This window comes from Hippocampus bargibanti, linkage group LG02 (genome assembly GCF_051943395.1).
Source record: "Hippocampus bargibanti isolate YZ-2025 linkage group LG02, ASM5194339v1, whole genome shotgun sequence".
Taxonomy (NCBI): Eukaryota; Metazoa; Chordata; class Actinopteri; order Syngnathiformes; family Syngnathidae; genus Hippocampus; species Hippocampus bargibanti.
In genome coordinates this window covers 22,086,896-22,103,528 of record NC_142735.1, presented here as the reverse complement: position 1 = coordinate 22,103,528, position 16,633 = coordinate 22,086,896, and the positions used below count along the sequence as shown (strand labels likewise).

At 43.9% G+C, this 16,633-nt stretch overlaps 2 protein-coding genes across 2 annotated transcripts; one reads left to right on the top strand and one right to left on the bottom strand.

The window, feature by feature from the left end:
* Positions 1-658: 658 nt before the first annotated feature.
* Positions 659-7,625, top strand: LOC148902004 (eukaryotic translation initiation factor 5A-1). The gene is made up of 6 exons (XM_088990186.1): positions 659-945; positions 2,472-2,644; positions 2,720-2,824; positions 2,897-3,028; positions 6,611-6,684; positions 6,806-7,625. Exons 2-5 carry the CDS (start codon positions 2,477-2,479, stop codon positions 6,671-6,673), a joined length of 468 nt encoding a protein of 155 aa, XP_088846312.1. The 5' UTR covers positions 659-945; positions 2,472-2,476; the 3' UTR covers positions 6,674-6,684; positions 6,806-7,625.
* Positions 7,626-7,759: 134 nt separating this feature from the next.
* gps2 (G protein pathway suppressor 2) lies at positions 7,760-14,700 on the bottom strand. Its single transcript, XM_089017846.1, has 11 exons — positions 14,541-14,700; positions 12,781-12,898; positions 12,593-12,702; positions 11,266-11,378; positions 11,118-11,197; positions 10,908-10,987; positions 10,622-10,793; positions 10,457-10,540; positions 8,519-8,595; positions 8,351-8,446; positions 7,760-8,281 (listed from the first exon to the last, which is right to left on the bottom strand). The coding sequence occupies exons 2-11, from the start codon at positions 12,872-12,874 to the stop codon at positions 8,189-8,191; spliced, it is 999 nt and encodes a 332-aa protein (XP_088873972.1). The 5' UTR covers positions 12,875-12,898; positions 14,541-14,700; the 3' UTR covers positions 7,760-8,188.
* Positions 14,701-16,633: the final 1,933 nt, after the last annotated feature.

The following is a 16,633-nucleotide window of genomic DNA, read 5'->3' as shown; positions in this document are numbered from 1 at the left end:
TAAGAACTCGCTTCCTCTTTAAGCAATACTGTACACACATGCAGTTCGATTCCAGTATTAATGAGGGAGAATAAAAATAGATAATTGGATAATTTAAAATAGTCTAAGTGGTGCATAAAATAATCGTGTCATTGACTCACAAAATAATTTTCAAATGAACTGAAAAAAAATCAGGCAGTCTGAAGGAAAGTCAGAAGTGAGTTGTGTGCTAACTCCATTGAGGCAGGACTGTCTGACTCGAAAAAAGGCTCGAAAATAATTCAGCCGGTAACAAAGGCAACGGTTGCTGTTGTATAAGGAAATGTTTTTCATTAGCCAGCTGCCCAAGATGAATAAATGAACGAACTAACGAATGAATGAATGATTTTCTAATCTGTTATCGTCACAAGGGTCTTGGGCAAATGGAGCCTACCCGGGTGTCTGGGGAGTGGGCAGGGTACAATATCAACAATAGCAACAAAGTCACCAAATGTCTGGTTCAATTATAAATCATTGTTCAATTTAAACACCCAATTCGAAATTAAAATGTACTTATACATGATACGTCGAGTGGATGTTCGTGCTCAACACGGCAAGAATAGGCGAACCTTTATTATAAAGGTCTAAACCGGATGTTGTGATTGCTGCTCCGATACAAGACCGCTGGATGTGAGCGGAGGGAGGCGGGGCGGACTGGGGCCGCCTGACGCCACATCCAAATAACGGGACGGTAGGGCGGGTGCGTTCTTTTTGGTCCAGCGTTGGAATTTTAACGTTTGAGTCGAGTGGTTAAAAAAGGCGCCGTTGTGTGCTGAACAAAAATAACAGCAACAAACACCAACGCGACTGAAATGAAAGACTAATAACGACAAGCTAGCCAGACAAGGGAGCGCAAGTGGACGACGAGGCCACTCCATCGGGGAATTTAAAAGTGAAACCACACGGCAGATTCTTTGTCCAAGAAGGGTGAGTTGGGTATGAAAACCTACCAGATAGAACATAAAAATGGATATACACAAAGAATATTTTCTCATTGGCACAAAACGCATTCACATGAGTCGCTTTTCTCATCCGATGAAGTCGGCACACCTGAAATTAAGCTAATCGACAACAACAAACAATTTCCCATAATGTCTCACAATTTATTGGCACGTTTTAAAACAACACTAGTACGCGGATTGGGGTCTTCTGCAGAATCCTGCGGCTGACCGCAAAATAGAGCGATGTGAAACAAAGTGCAGCAGCATCAAGTAATGGCTTAGTCATGACAGTCGTAGCTTAGCTCCCACCACCAACGTTAGCGGGCCAACATTCAACTGGAGAAAGGGGAACGCTCGTGCAAATTGCACATTTGCGTGAGCCGTGCCATTGTGACGCGTTTGCAGCGTGGATTTTTTTTTTTTTTTTTTTTGGGGGGGGGGGGGGTAGCGATTGGGATGATGCGGCAGTTACATTGACTCAGGACCCTGGCACGTACAGACCAGGCCTCAAACATTATTAGTTGAAATACGAGATAAATTGTCCCCCCAAAAAGATTTACTTAAGCCCCAGTCACTTATTTGATCCCGAGGAACTGCAATGCACTTTAGGGAAAAAAGACTGCATCCATATTGTCTTATTTGTCTTTATTAGGTTTAAATTATAACAAAAATATCCCAGTATTATTCTTTTAATTTGACAGTAAGTCTAATGCAACCGAATGCCTGCCGGTTTACTTTATTAGCTGAACTACAGAGTACATGTTATTGTTTTTGTTTTACATGAGGCTCTTATTTGGGAGGGGGAGATTTATGTTGCACATGATTATGTACGCTAGACTCTGCAATGAGCAAAATAGTGTTTATTGGAGGTGAGGTATTTCTTCAAGTGCTTATTTAGTGCACAGTTTCTGGTATTAGATTGTTAGCTATTTTCTAAATTAATGATCATTTCACAATATTCCACAACCTATACAAAAAAATTGACTCACTTCATGGAATATTTATGGATTGGCAGCTTTTCTGAACAATGGCTTTGTTTATTTTTCAGCACAACTGGCAATCTTTTTTGTCAGTCTTTGTCAACCCCAAATCATTTCCTGGGAGAGGAGACTGTCATGTAAAATTACATCTCATAAGAGCAGGGTTGGTGATTATATCAATGATGATATATATCGCCCTCCCTTCGGTGCTGACCAATATATCAGGCATTATTGTTTGTTTGTTTGAAGCAATGCCTGCGAAAATAAACTAAAAGAAAAGAAAAGAAACTAAATTGCCAAGAGTATTACTTGAAGTAAGGTGTTTTATTTTTGAGGAGCTTTGGGTATGGTAACGACTGATATATTTTAGCTGAGGGGCTAGAAAAAATATGTATCCAACCTGAGGCATTTCTATCAATGCACGCGCAGATTATTTAGGACTACGGGTCTACTTGAGTAATGAACACATAATCCCCCGGTGGTAAAATGTGATGACGGAATGTTCAAAATGTGTCATTGTGTGGCTCCACAGCGGACATGGCGGATGCTGAGCTGGACTTCCAGACGGGCGACGCCGGCGCGTCAGCCACTTATCCCATGCAGTGCTCGGCCCTGCGCAAGAACGGCCACGTTGTGCTTAAAGGCCGTCCCTGCAAGATTATGGAGATGTCCACCTCCAAGACGGGCAAGCACGGTCACGCTAAGGTGGGTAGCCACACCATACACCCGATCCAGCAGTCGCCATTCCAGGGAAAAAGCGAGTTTTTTTGGCTTCCCCAGGTCCACCTCGTTGGTATTGACATCTTCTCCGGGAAGAAATATGAAGATATTTGCCCTTCCACTCACAACATGGACGTCCCAAACATCAAGAGGGTGGACTACCAAGTGAGACTTTGGAAAGAGCGCCTCAGTTGCCAAATCCACATTTTCACACACTTCCTATTTGCTCTCTTCTAGCTGATCGGGATCCAAGATGGCTACCTGTCCCTTCTCCAGGACAGCGGGGAGGTGAGAGAGGACCTGAAAATCCCAGATGGCGAACTGGGCAAAGAAATCGAGAGCAAAAATGAAGCCGGGGAAGAGATCCTGGTCAGTATTTACCATTGTCGCGAATGAAAAGTAATGAACACACATCACTTATTTTACTAAAATAATCAGGAACATTTGCCGAATGACTCAGTTGTGTCATGACTGTACACAATTGTGACGTAAATCAATGATGGCACGAGTGGATGTAGATCAACCGGTAAGAGCTTCGACTTTTGGCTCAGCTCCTCCTTCACCACGACAGATAGGTACAAAGTCCGCATCACAGGAGACGCCGCACCGATCCGTTTGTCGATCTCTCGTTCCCTCTACCCTTATTTGTGAACAAGACTCACAGATACTTAAACTCCTCCACTTGGGGCAAGGTCTATTCCCTGACCCAGGGAGGGCACTCCACCCTTTTCCGACTGAGAATCATTGCCTCAGATTTGGAGGTGCTGATTCTCATCCCAATCGCTTCACATTCGGCTGCAAAACACTCCAGTGAGAGTTGGAGAGCCCCCCTTGCAGGCCCCACATCATCTGAAAAAAGCAGAGATGCTATACCGAGGCCACCAAAATTGAACCCTTCAACGCTTTGGCTGCACCTAGAAATTCTGTCCATAAAGGTTATGAACAGAATCGCTGACAAAGGGCAGCCTCGGCGGAGCCCAACCCTCACTGAGAGCGATTCTGACTCACTGCCAGCAATGTGAACCAAACTCGGACGTCGGTCGTATATGGGTCGAACGGGGTTCCCGAAGCACCTCCACAGAACTCCCCAAGGGACACGGTAAAGCGCGTTCTCCAAGTCCACAAAGCACACATAGACTGGTTGGGCGAATTCCCATGCAGCAAGCGCCATTCATCCAAGCGCCCTTAGCAGGGTCCTGGAGCTGGTGCTGGTCCACTGTTCCATGACCGGGACGAAAACTACACTGCTCCTCCTCAATCTGACGTTCGACTTCCTGAGGGACCCTCTCCTCCAGAACCCCTCTGTGGTTGGAACACAGCCTCCGTTCCCCTTTTTTAAAAATGTCTGTCAATCCAGAGGCACTCTCCCTGATGACCATGCAAAGGCGTGTCAACCAAGACAGCGCCACAACATCCAAAACCTTGAGGAACGTAGGGCGGATCCCATCCACCCCTGGGGCCTTGGCACCGAGGAGCTTTTAAAACACATAGGTGTCTTCAACCACAGAGATCGGAGAGCCCATCTCAAAGTCCCCACACTCTGCTTCCTCCAAGGAGGGCGTGATGGTGGAGTTGAGGAGGTCTTCGAAGTACTCTGCCCACCGGTTGACAACGTCCCGAGTGGAGGTCAGCAGCGCCCCATCCTCACTGTACTAAGTGTTAGTGGTGCACTGCTTTCCCCTCCGGTGGAACAGAACTTCCTCAAAGCTGAACAGATGTCGACTTCCATGGCCACACCGAATTCTTCCCATTCTAGAGTTTTTGCCCTGGCAACCACCGAAGCCGCATTCTGCTTGGCTGATCGATCCCGTCAGCTGTCTGGGGTCCCAGAAGCAATAAAGGCCTGATAGGACTCCTTCTTCAGCTTGGCGGCATCTCTTACTGGTGGGGTCCACCAGCAAGTACGGGGTTGCCGCCCCGACAGGCAACAACCACCTTATGGCCACAACTCCGATTGGCCACCTCAACAAGAGAGGTCCGGAACATGGTCCATTCGCACTCAATGTCCCCCACCACCCCCGGGACACGGGAAAAGCTCTGCCTGAGGTGGAAGTTGAAACTCCTTCTGACAGGGGATTCTGCGAGAAACGCTCCCAACAAACTCTCACAATACATTTGGGTCTGCCAGGACGGACCGGCATCTTCCCCCACCATGGGAGCCGACTCACCACCAGGTGGTGCTCAGTTGACAGCTTCGCCCTTCTCTTCACCGATTGTCCAAAACACGTGGCTGCAAATCTATTGACACAACTACAAAGTCAATCATCGAACTGCGGCCATGGCTGTCCTGGTGCCAAATGCACATTTGGACACCCTTATGTTTGAACAAGTTCTTCAGTATAGACAGTACTTGTCGAGCACAGAGTCCAATCACAAAAGACCACTCTGGTTCTGATCATGGCGGCAATCCTCTTGTCTACCGGAGTGAATCCCAACGTACAGGCAGTGAGCCGGGGGGCAATGAGTATGCCCACAACTGCTCTACGCCTCTCACAGTGGGCAATTCCAAAATGGAATAGAGTCCAACCCCTCTCGAGAGGGCTGGTACCAAAAAAGGCTCTATATCTCGTCCAGTGGTTCTTAATCTTGTTGGAGGCACCGAAGCCCACCGGTTTCATATGCTCATTCGCCGAACCCTTCTTCCAAGGACTGTGCCTACTAACTGCAGACTAGACTGAGGGTTGGACCTCTGTGGCGGAGGATCCACCGAACCCCTGAGACTGACTCACCGAACCCCTAGGGTTCGATCGAACCCGGGTTAAGAACCACTGATCTAGTCGTAACCTTTCTACCTCGGACACCAGCTCGGGCGGGCTCCTTCCTTGCAAGAGAGGTGACCTTCCACGTCCCAAGAGCGAGCTTCTGTTGTCGAGGATCGGACCGCCCAGCTTGCATCGCACCTGACCCCTTTGGCCCTTCCCATGGTTGGTGAGCCCTTGAGAAGGGGGAGCCACGTTGCCTCTTCGGGCTGAGCCCGGTAATGGGTGTAGGCCCGGCCACTAGGCGCTTGCCAACGAGCCCCATCTCCAGGCCTGGCTCTAGAGAGGGGCCCCGATGACCCACGTCCGGGCAAGGGAAACCTAGATCCATCCATGTTTTTCATCATAAAGGGTCTGTGAGTCGTACTATGTCTGGTCCCTTCACCTAGCACCAGTTTGCCATGGGTCACGCTGCCAGGGGCAGAAAGCCCCAGACAACTTAGCTCCTAGGATCATCGTGACACACAAACCCCTCCCCCACGGTAAGGTCACGGCTCATGGAGGTAAAACATGGCGGTGCTTCCACTTGGGCAAAATGTCTTACATGGGGAACCTCCTTTGATTCTGTCGGTGCTCGATAGCCGGCTTGAAGACCTCCGCAGACGCCCGCTGTCACACTTCCAGGGAAGTGGCGTCACCCCCCCCCCCCCAGCTCAACACCCCCCCCCCCCCCAGACGTGGTTCCCCGGGCGGCGTCTGGGGACCGGCTCTCGCCCCCGTCCTGGAGCTCAAACACTTATATTATTCATTATATATTATTATATTCATTAAACCGAGGCCGAATTCCCACCGTGGCTGCCCGCCTTCGGTGCTCGAAAGCGGGCTTGAAGGCCTCCGCAGACGCCCGCTGCAACACTTCCAGGAAAGCGGCGGCACCCCCCAGCTCAATCCCCCCGAAGGCGGTTACCCGGGCTGGTTTCGAGCGCCAGTCCTTCTCTCGAAGCCGAGTGTGTTTGGATGATGTCTTAGGGCTTGCCTGGGTGCCGCTGAAACTGTCCCCCTGCCAAGCCTCCACTGGCTCCCGGTCAAAAATAGAATCAACATGGGGATCCCTCCTTTGAGGCAGGGTCCCGGTTCCCATTAACCACGATAAGTGGGGCATTACTGCCAAGACTAACAGATCTTTAAAAAATGAAATATAAAGTACAATGGAATTGTCAGTAGTCGGAATAGTCATTGATTTTTGTCGCAGGTGACCGTTCTCAACGCCATGGATGAAGAAGCTGCCATCGGCATCAAAGCTTTAGGGAAATAAGTGGCAGCAAGGTAAACACGAGAATAGACACCCATTAGCTCCATTTTGCATGTCCTTTTTATTTTACGTCTGGTTTCTGATTGTTCTTTCTTTTTTCTCTTTCATTTTTTTCTTCTTGCAACTGTGTTACAGGGCCTGCCGGAGATTGTGTGTGTGTGTGTGTGTGTGTGTGTGTGTGTGTGTGTGTGTGTGTGTGTGTGTGTGTGTGTGTGTGTGTGTGTGTGTGTGTGTGTGTGTGTGTGTGTGTGTGTGTGTGTGTGTGTGTGTGTGTGTGTGGTGAGCGGGGGTATCAAAGGAGGAAATGTTACTCTCCTCCTTTCATTGTTTTTCATTGCTCTCCCTGTCTTGGAAATTCGGAGCATGAATTTCTAATGTTTATTCTTGTATAATATGAGCATTTTAGGTGAAACATCCCCAATCTAGTAAAACACAAAAAGAGTTTGGGGAAGGAAGGCAAAAGTTCAAAGTGGCGTGAATTGCTACTCTATTTTTATTTGACTGTATTTTTTACTTGTTCCCCTGTTTTGTCAAAGGGCTTCATTGCAAAAATAATGGCGGATTTCAGTGCATTGGGGTTTCCTCACATTTAAGTGCGGCCATCTTCAGTTCCTACCCATGTTTATTTTCCAAACGCTCGTCACAGCAAGTCAAATTAAAACGGAGGTTTACCAACTAGTCGATTTGTTGTAATTCTTGATTTGATTCATTTACTGGAGCACAAAGCTGGACATAAAGCTGAAACATAGTGTTGAATGTTGCAGATTCTTTGTTTGCGATTAACTGATCAATTGAGAGGCATTTTCGGGGGGAAACTATTTCCTGAAATTAATTCACAGCCATTCACTGTTTTTATTTGGGAATTGAAAATATGACGTAGAGCGCCATTCCCGAATTTGTTCGGGCTTTGTTTTTTCATGCTTGGGTGCCAATAAAGCGCTGGCCATGGCCTCTGGCGGTGTTTTTTTTTCTTTTCCACAAGGGGATTTCCCTTTTTGTTCCAGCTTCACATTATATATATATATATATATATATATATATATATATATATATATATATATATATATATATGTGTGTGTGTGTGTGTGTACATATATGAAGAAAACAATCACTAATAGTCTTGTAAATTAAATGTATTTTAATGTCTAATACTAATTCAAAAAGTATTTTGAACAAAACACGTGTGGCTGCCACTGCTCACCCATGGAAAAACTGATCCAGTGACTGTAAAGTGACCTTGAGAGTTTTGAAAGATGCTTCCAAATTAAATGTATTATTATTAAAACAATGGATGCATTGATGAATAATGAATCAAAAAAGTGAATGCAAGCTTAATTTCTTGCACATTTTATTAACCAACATACAGTAGAAGTAGGAATATCTCATTACATAAACTGTACATAAATGTCAAGGAGGGAGAAGCCTCAAGGACTTCTCACCCGACTGAAATGTCAAAAACAAGAGCAGAAACTCCCGAATGTTGAGACGAGGCCGAGAAGATGCGGAACCTCGAACGAGTCACTTGGCGTGGTGGTAAAACCTCTGGCCACTCTGGGCGTGGGGCAGGAAGCCGTGGCGTGGCGCGGCCTGCGGTGAACTTTGGAATGCAGCCTAGGCGAGAACCGAGTCACCGGTCAGTCAAACTGATGGCTCATCGCAAGGGCGGGGTTTGGGCTTTACCTTTGCGGAGGGAATCTGGACAGCCATGGCTGGTGTGGGCAGCAATCCTTGAGCTGAAGGATGCATGGCGGGGGGGTGCATGGGCCTCAGGGCACCCTGTGGGACAAGCACAAATGAAAGGTTGATTTGGGCCACCGTTTACGCCAGCAATTTTTTTTTCTTCCGTACCGCGTCGGTAAAGCCCGACTGTTGATTGGCGTGTTCCAGCTGTTTCTGGAGCGGGATGCCGGCACCCGGGATGTAGCCTGACAAGCAAGAGTAGGTCACGTTAACTATCCTGCCAGACATCCACGTCAACATATTTTGTGTATGTGTGTGTGTGTGTGTGTGTGGGGGGGGGGGGGGGGGGGGGGGTTATTGGGCAGTGTAAGATCAAATAAGACACGTCTGTCATCTAGTGGCGAATCATAGTATTGCAGCATAAAAGAACTTGATTCCTACATACTCAGTTTGCAATTTTTCTTAGTTTTTTTTTAAATACCCCCCTACCCATGTTTTTATTGAATCGAAAAAAATGAATATTTACCTTCTTTCTGGGGGGGTTAATTAATCAAGGTGCCACTCATATTTGTCGTGTTTTCTGGGCGTTGATGACATGTCATTCATTATTAACATTCACTGCCAGAGGTGCCAAAATGTGTCCTCCTGTGCCAGAGTGTTTGTCATTTTCACTCAAATTGCAAGACCCGCAGAATATTGAGCTTTAGGACTACATAAACATTAAATACAGCGTAAGAAATGTTAGGCTCTCTTTTTTCATCAGGAAAAAAGGTAATTCCTAAGTTATATGGGTCTGGAGTTGTCTGAGCTTGAAATGGGGGCGGCTCTACAAAAGGCAAATGCTTCTCCCTCGTGGGAGGGAAAAACATTGCCAGAGGTCTGACCAGTGCTTTATCGGCACACCTCACCCCGCAAGAATTAAAAAAAACATGTTCGGGAATGGCGCTCCGCATCATATTTTCAATTCCAGAATAAATTCAGGAATGGCAGTATTAATTATGAATAATTTCATTGGTTATAGTTTGCTCATTGAAATGAAGGGATCATTAGAGATGCCATGATTTTAAAACATCCCAAAAAATTACACAGCATTTAAATCAAACAAAATATGACAAAAATACACTACTACAGTACATAATAATAATAATAATAATAATACATTTAATTTCTAAGCGCCATTCAAAACTCTCAAGGACACTTTACAGTCACTTGATTTTTTTTTTTTGTGCGGGTGAGCAGCGGCAGCCATTCGAGATGTTTCGAACAGTCGTAAGATGAATTTGTTCGTAAATTGCTTCAGTGCTATATTTTGTATGGAATGTATGTTTAGGGCTTGTATGAGTATGTGTAAAGTTTATATAAATATGTTTAAGAAGTGTTTGTGTGTTTAGAAGTAACCTGTATTGGTTTGTCCGGAAAAATAAACATGTAATCAAATATATGCTCTATAAAGATATGTACATGTACAACTGGAGAGAAATTTCATAACTTTGCCTCTGTGAAGTGTAAATTTCTTCACTGCGAGATTAAGAAAAGTAAATCCAATCCAATACAATAGGCTACTACTAGCTAGCTACCTAGCTGGCTATCTATTTGCTATCTTTTTGCTATATATTAGCTCTCTGGCTCGCTATCGAGCAAGCTATCTATTACTTATATCGCTATCTAGCTGGCTAGCTAGCTGTCTATCAACTATCTATTGGCTATGTATTAGCTAGATAGCTTTCTATCTATTTGAGTTACTTCTGGGTTGAGTGAACGCTGGCGCGTGTGGCTGCTGCTGCTCACCCACAGAAAAACTTATCCTGCGACTGAAAAGTCACCTTGAGAGTTTTAAAAGCCGCTTCTAAATTAAATGTATTATTATTGTTATTATTCGCGCCAGCGTTCACTTTAAACACCAATTAGTCTTTTTTTGCCTAAAAGTAACAGTAAAAAGGACATTTACTACAATTAGCTAACTTTAAAAATTGGTCATTTAAAAACTTTCCCCAATGGTGAAGACATTTGAAGTTATTTAAATAAATGTCACATATTATCATCACAAGCGATTGGGGGGGACGGGGTAATTTTTAAGAGGATGCTTTTATGTCTGTGCAAACTGACCAGGCTGGGATGTGAAGTGATTGTGGACCGGGTAGGCAGGCTGCTGGTGGGGTAGATACTGCATGGCCTGAAACGCGGATGCTCCTGGGGGGAGAAGAGAAAGCCACACGCTTTCAAAAAGCGCCCCCACAAACCATTCAGCAGCACATACGTGGCCGTCCGCACCTCGGATCTGGGAGCCGCCGGCAAAGCTGACCGGCACGGACGGTCCGGGAGCGTAGGTGGCGGGATGTTGGGCCTGCGTCACCCCGTAGGACTCGTGAACCCCTTGGGCGCCGCTGAACTGGCCGTGCTCCGCCGCACCTGAACTGAACGCCGGAGTCTGATAGTGACGCGTCTATTGAAAAGAAAAGGACACGGGTATAACTTAAAAATAAAAAATGAGGAGCCAAGTTTCTGAATTGGGGGCGCAAACAGTAGGTTGAGTGCATGAAATTTTGTCAAAACTTACAGGAAGAACAGCGCTCTGGAAAAGCTGCTTGCTCCGATCTCCGAGCAGGGCGCCGGTTCGACTGTGACTGACAGGACTGCCTGATGGATGAGGCGGGCAATTTCGGAAAAAGGAATTGAAAAGTCACGCATCACAGTCGTAATTATTAGAATAAAGATTCACATTGATTAGTCGTAACGTGTTCCAAGGGTTGTCCCGCGTGACACTCACCCTGAATGTTGAGGAGGTGCTGGCCCGCGTGCATGGGTAGACCGGCCTGGTAGCTGGCCGACGTCAACGTGGTGATGTCGCTGAGAAGACAGGAAGTGAGCAAAATGGCGGGTGGGGGCAAAGAGGCGTTAGGTAAGCCGTGCCCCACCTCTGCTCCTTGCGCCGTCTTTTCTCCTCTTCGTGGAGGACTTTTTTCAGTTGTAAGAAGAGCTGATGTTTCTCCTCTTGGAGCCCCTGAAGCTTTTCGCCCATCTTCATCACCTGAACAAAAGTTCCAAATCCATCCTCCATCAAATCTATCCGTAGGTATTTGGGACGTGGGAAAAAAAATCTTATTCAACATAAAATCGACAAGCAAAACAATACACTGGAGAGATCACATTTTTTGGGGATGTGAGAATAATTGTAATATTTTCCAAACAAATGTAAACACGTTTTCACAATTTGAACTTATTGGGTGAAACCAGTGGTAAACTACATTTAAAGGACAACCGACGCATCCGAACAAGTTGTGTCCATAATTTGTCAAATGGCTTCAAATGACTTCTACTGAGCGTATTTTAATAAGATTCCACCGCATCTAGCTATATTTTACGTTTTAAGACTCGTGCTGAATATTCAAAAAGTCTTTTGAGTTTTTGAGTTGGTGGCGATTCCTGATGTTACGTCACGGAGGGAACGACCCTGACCGAAAAAAGATCATATTGTAGCAGTCCTTCCATCACGTCAATACTTGTTTGGTCTGAAAACCTCGTGTTGCGCCAGAAGAGGGCGTCCAAGCTCCATATAAGGAATTTATCAGCCTGTGGAAACGCAATACTACATGCATGTCTACAAGAGGTCGCCATTTTCTTCTGCCTTTTTTTGGGTGAGACATTTACCCCCAATGTTGCCTCAAAATGGCACGGAATAAATTCTTTAATCGATTGCAAACATGTATGCTTTCCTCTTCAGAACTATTTGAATCATATTCATAACTGGATGTGTAACAAGAAAGCATCTTCTCCGAATCTGAAGCCATTGGTTTGATTCTCCAGCAAGGCAAGACGTCTTGGCGTGTTGTCACGAAGATGGGGGCGGGACCTTCTGAAACTCTGCATCTCCGAGGTCATTTTGAAGGAGTTTTGGGACACTAAGTCATTTTTATTGGTGTTTTGCATTTGACTAAAAATATCATACTGCGTGTTTTGGGTATTTTAGATGCTATAAAACGTTTTTATGATGTCAGTTAGGAAACAAAAAAGTGACGTTGGTTGTCCTTTAAATGATTTTTTTTTTTTAATTAATGACTTACGTTATTATTAAAATAAACCTACTTTGTATTTTACTTCTTTAAAATCCTTTATTGAGAATATAGTTGATTCCATATAGTCTCTATTATAACCTGGTGAAATCATGAAGTAAATTATAGCATTTAGCTGTTTCATTTATTTTATATATATATATTTAACTTTATTGATTTTCTTGATCCATACCTGTTCTTTGGTTTCCTCCAAGGACATTCTCTCCTCAATCTCCTTGGTCCTCTTTCTTTCCTCCTCCTCCTTCATCTTCTGCTCCATCATCTTGTCCACTTCTTCTTCCTCTGGAAACAAAATACATCAGAATGGTCAGCGCTGTGTTTGCCCAAGTAAAGCTGGGAGGGGGCAGGTGGGGGGCTCACCTTGTCGCTTGCGTTCCCGTTCCCTCATGATGTGCTTGTGGAGGGCTCGGGCCATCGCGTTTGACAGCTTGGGTCTCTCCAGCAAGGCGGGCATGGTAACGGGCAGTGGAGGAGCCAGCTTAAGAGTAAACAGCACATCTTCATGGATTCTGTTTTCTTATTACATTCCTCAAATTTTAAAATGTATTCACTGGGATAAATTATGTTTATTTTCTCTCTCTGTTTCAATGCAAATATAGTGGGAGCTTATCTTAGTTCTGAATATATATTTCTAGCAGAGTTGTTTTATTACAATATATTTCCTCTTTTAACCTGCACTGTTATTCTAACAGGAACAATTCTGTAAACCTATAGTGAAAGGTTGTTGTTTTATTATGTATAATATATGGCAAAAAGTACAACTTTTTTTAATACTATGGAATATTATTTCCTCATATTGTAGCAGTTGAGGAAGGAGAACACACGACTGACTGGAGAACCTCTTTATTCCAACGGCGAACAAGTGGATCTGACTGAAACATGGGAAAATGCAGTAAAAATTCTTAACATGAACACGCCCCTTAATGTGCACCTGCGGGGTGAGATGCCTGGTCGTAATGCCCGCCATAATATAATATTATTTTTAATTAAATATTCGTTTTAGCAAAAGCACACTTGTATTCACACCGTTTTTTGTTGTATTCCACCAAATGCATACATGTTAAGTTTCACAAATCATAAATCGGGAGATTTTTATTTTACTATGGTTAGAATATCTTGTTTTCTATCCTTTCACCCCCCCCCCTTCCGACGCCACCCCCTTTCAAATTGCTGCTGTGGACTGCAAATGTCCCCATTGTGGGACGAATAAAGGTTTTCTGATTCTGATTCAACTCTGTGGTGCGTGTTTTAAATAATGTGAGCGTTACAATAGTGTAAATTCGATGAAAATGTTTCTTCAGCCATCATCTGTACTTCTTTGAAATGAATAGTGTAAATTAGAAGTAAATAAACACAAAAATGCTTTCATTGTTTATTTATACATTGAATGAGTATAAAAATGTACTGTATTTAGTTGTTTTTAACATTTTCTTTTGTTTCACCTGACAAATGAACTGTCTGATTTGTGTCAATAGTTGCTTTATAAAGTGAGTATTGTGGTCAAAATCGGAAGTCTCCCGACCAAAACGTGAGACTTAACATGTATGTAAATGTAATAAAATCGTAACCTTGCGTCGTTTTTACCACATAAAAATAAATATTTTCAAAATGTCTGGGAATTGTTATAAACTGTGTAGTTGTAGTTTTTTTTTTCAAATAATATACAATCGCAGAGTAACACTGCACTAACTCACAATATTTTATCACAAACTTTTTCGTTTATTAGGTGATTTTACTCCTGTCAAGTAATTCCAAGTAAATGGCATGCGCCCAAAATACGTTGCATTATTATTCTTATTGTTGTTACGGATAATAAAACTTGTAAAACTAGCTTGTAAATTAAATAATAGCTCACAGAAGGCCCGCACGCCGGAACAGCAAGCTACTCGGTTAGCACTGCATTAGCGAAGAAGGCTGCAGTTACTTCTGCATAATTATAATGACATACTCGTGCGTCACAGGGAGTGAAATTGTACATTTGAAAGAACGTACAGCATTTAATGTCGCGCCAGCACCCCAATGCTACAAAACGGAAGCAGTTAGCTTGACGCAGCTATCTAACTAGCGGTGTCATTTTAGCCAGCGCAGGGACCGTGGGGGAAAAAGTGCAAAATGCTTACTTTTGAGGTCGCGCGTGTCTTCGAATATGAAATCAGTTGAATAAATAACTAAATGTTAGTTTTAATTACAAACGTGTGTCACATAAAATACATCAAAATAGCTGCATTACGTATAAACTGGGCAATGGTGCTAAATGAAGACGCACTTCCGGTGTCCGATGCATCATGGGGAATATTACTTTTCTCGAGGCAACGATTTCTCTCGCGAGATTGGTGTTCGTGGCAAGATTGCACCAGGTTTCAAATACAATCAGTGACGTGCGGTGAGGTTCATGGCTGGTGAGGCACTGACGTCATCACTGACGTCACCGCTCGTCTCTACTTAGTATTTGAACGGTAAATGTGAAAATTCAGCGAATTTGAAACTAATCCTAAAACTGTGAAGTTAAATGGACAGGAACTTTAAAGTACAAATCACTAAATACATCTGTTTAATTTATTTTTTCATTTGATATTTCCATGACAGCTTTCCATGATGACAGGTGAGGCACTGCCTCACCTGCCTCCACTGACTGCACGTCACTGAATACAATGTACCTTATTCTATGTATAATAAATATGCTATTGTATTGAAATTAAAGAAATACACTGCAATGTATAATAAAGTCACTTTATTTACATGTGTGATGGTCGTTCATGGCTCTTAATTGACACCTGTTGCTTTCTAACTTGTAAAGTCTTACAAAATTGAGGCATCGCATTATTATTCATCATGTTGATGATTCTCATAGCCACAGTCTTTTCTGGATGGAACTGTTCAATAAAAGTCTGCACATCATTCCACTTAGCCAACAATGCCTTGATGCTCTCACTTGATGCTGCAGCCATCTCCTCCTCCTCGCCCTCAGATGACAACTCCCGAATGGCCTGCTTCTGCTTGTCCTCTTGAAGGCAAATCAAATCCTCTGTGTTGAGGACCTCATTATGGTCAGCAACAAGTTCCTTGGTGTCATCTGCATCCACTTCGAGTCCCATGTTCAGTCCAATTGAAACAATGTCGTCCAAAACAAGAGTCATGAGGATCAAATCCTTCAAAGTCCCTCTCAAGGATGCATGCGGGCCACAAATTCTTCAATACTGATTTCAAGGATCAAAGGGTAACATCATGCCAAGACTTTTCTATCAGCTGAACACAATGATAAGTGACGTGCAGTCAGGGGAGGCAGGTGAGGCACGGCCTCACCTGTCATCATGGAAATATCAAATGAAAAAAAAAATCTTTATTTCGTGATTTGTACTTAAAAGTTCTTTTCCATTTAACTTCACCATTTGTTTTTATCAAAATCGCTGAAGTTTCACATTTGCCGTTCAAATACTAAGTAGGGATGAGCGGTGATGGCCGGCTGAACCTCACCATGGATTGCGCAATCACTAGGCTAACTGTGCTGGCTTGCTCTGCAGTGAGACCGCATTGCTGTCCCTCTGCATATCGCATATGTTTAAACACTTTTAGTACATGAACTAAAACAGTTAGCAAGTTAAGTGGAACCATCCAGTCATTTTTTCGTGTTGCCTTATTTTCAGAATGGGGGGTTACATATCTAAATTGAAATAGAGAGACTTTTAAAACTGAAGAAAGATAAGGAAGGCTTCTACAAAGAAGGTATCGATGCCTTTCTTCAGGAGGAGCGGCACATGGACTTCATTTATAAGTAAAGGTAACACGATAACATTTTTTATTTTTTTTTCTATGCTAGTTTATATAAAGAATGCTGACATGACATTTTAAACAAAATACGTTAACTGTTGCCAATCTCAATGGTGAATAAACTACTCTGTAGAGTTCATGTTTGTAAATCACTGTGATGACGTCAGTGCCTCACCAGCCATGAACCTCACTGACAATGATACATTCGGTGTCATTAGTCACGTGAAAGCATCGAGTAAATAAAGCCTTTGTATAAAGCTTTGTTGCGAAGGATGGTAGAAATTGTGGACTTAGCATATCGGCCCCAGGCCACTAAATCAGACAAACGCACACCTTGTTGGTGTTTCTCAATGATCTCCCTCTTCTCCTCGACTGTAATTTTGTGTCTTCTTCGGCTGGACACAAGCCTGTGGTGGGGTCGTTTTTGGTCCCATAACAGCAAAAG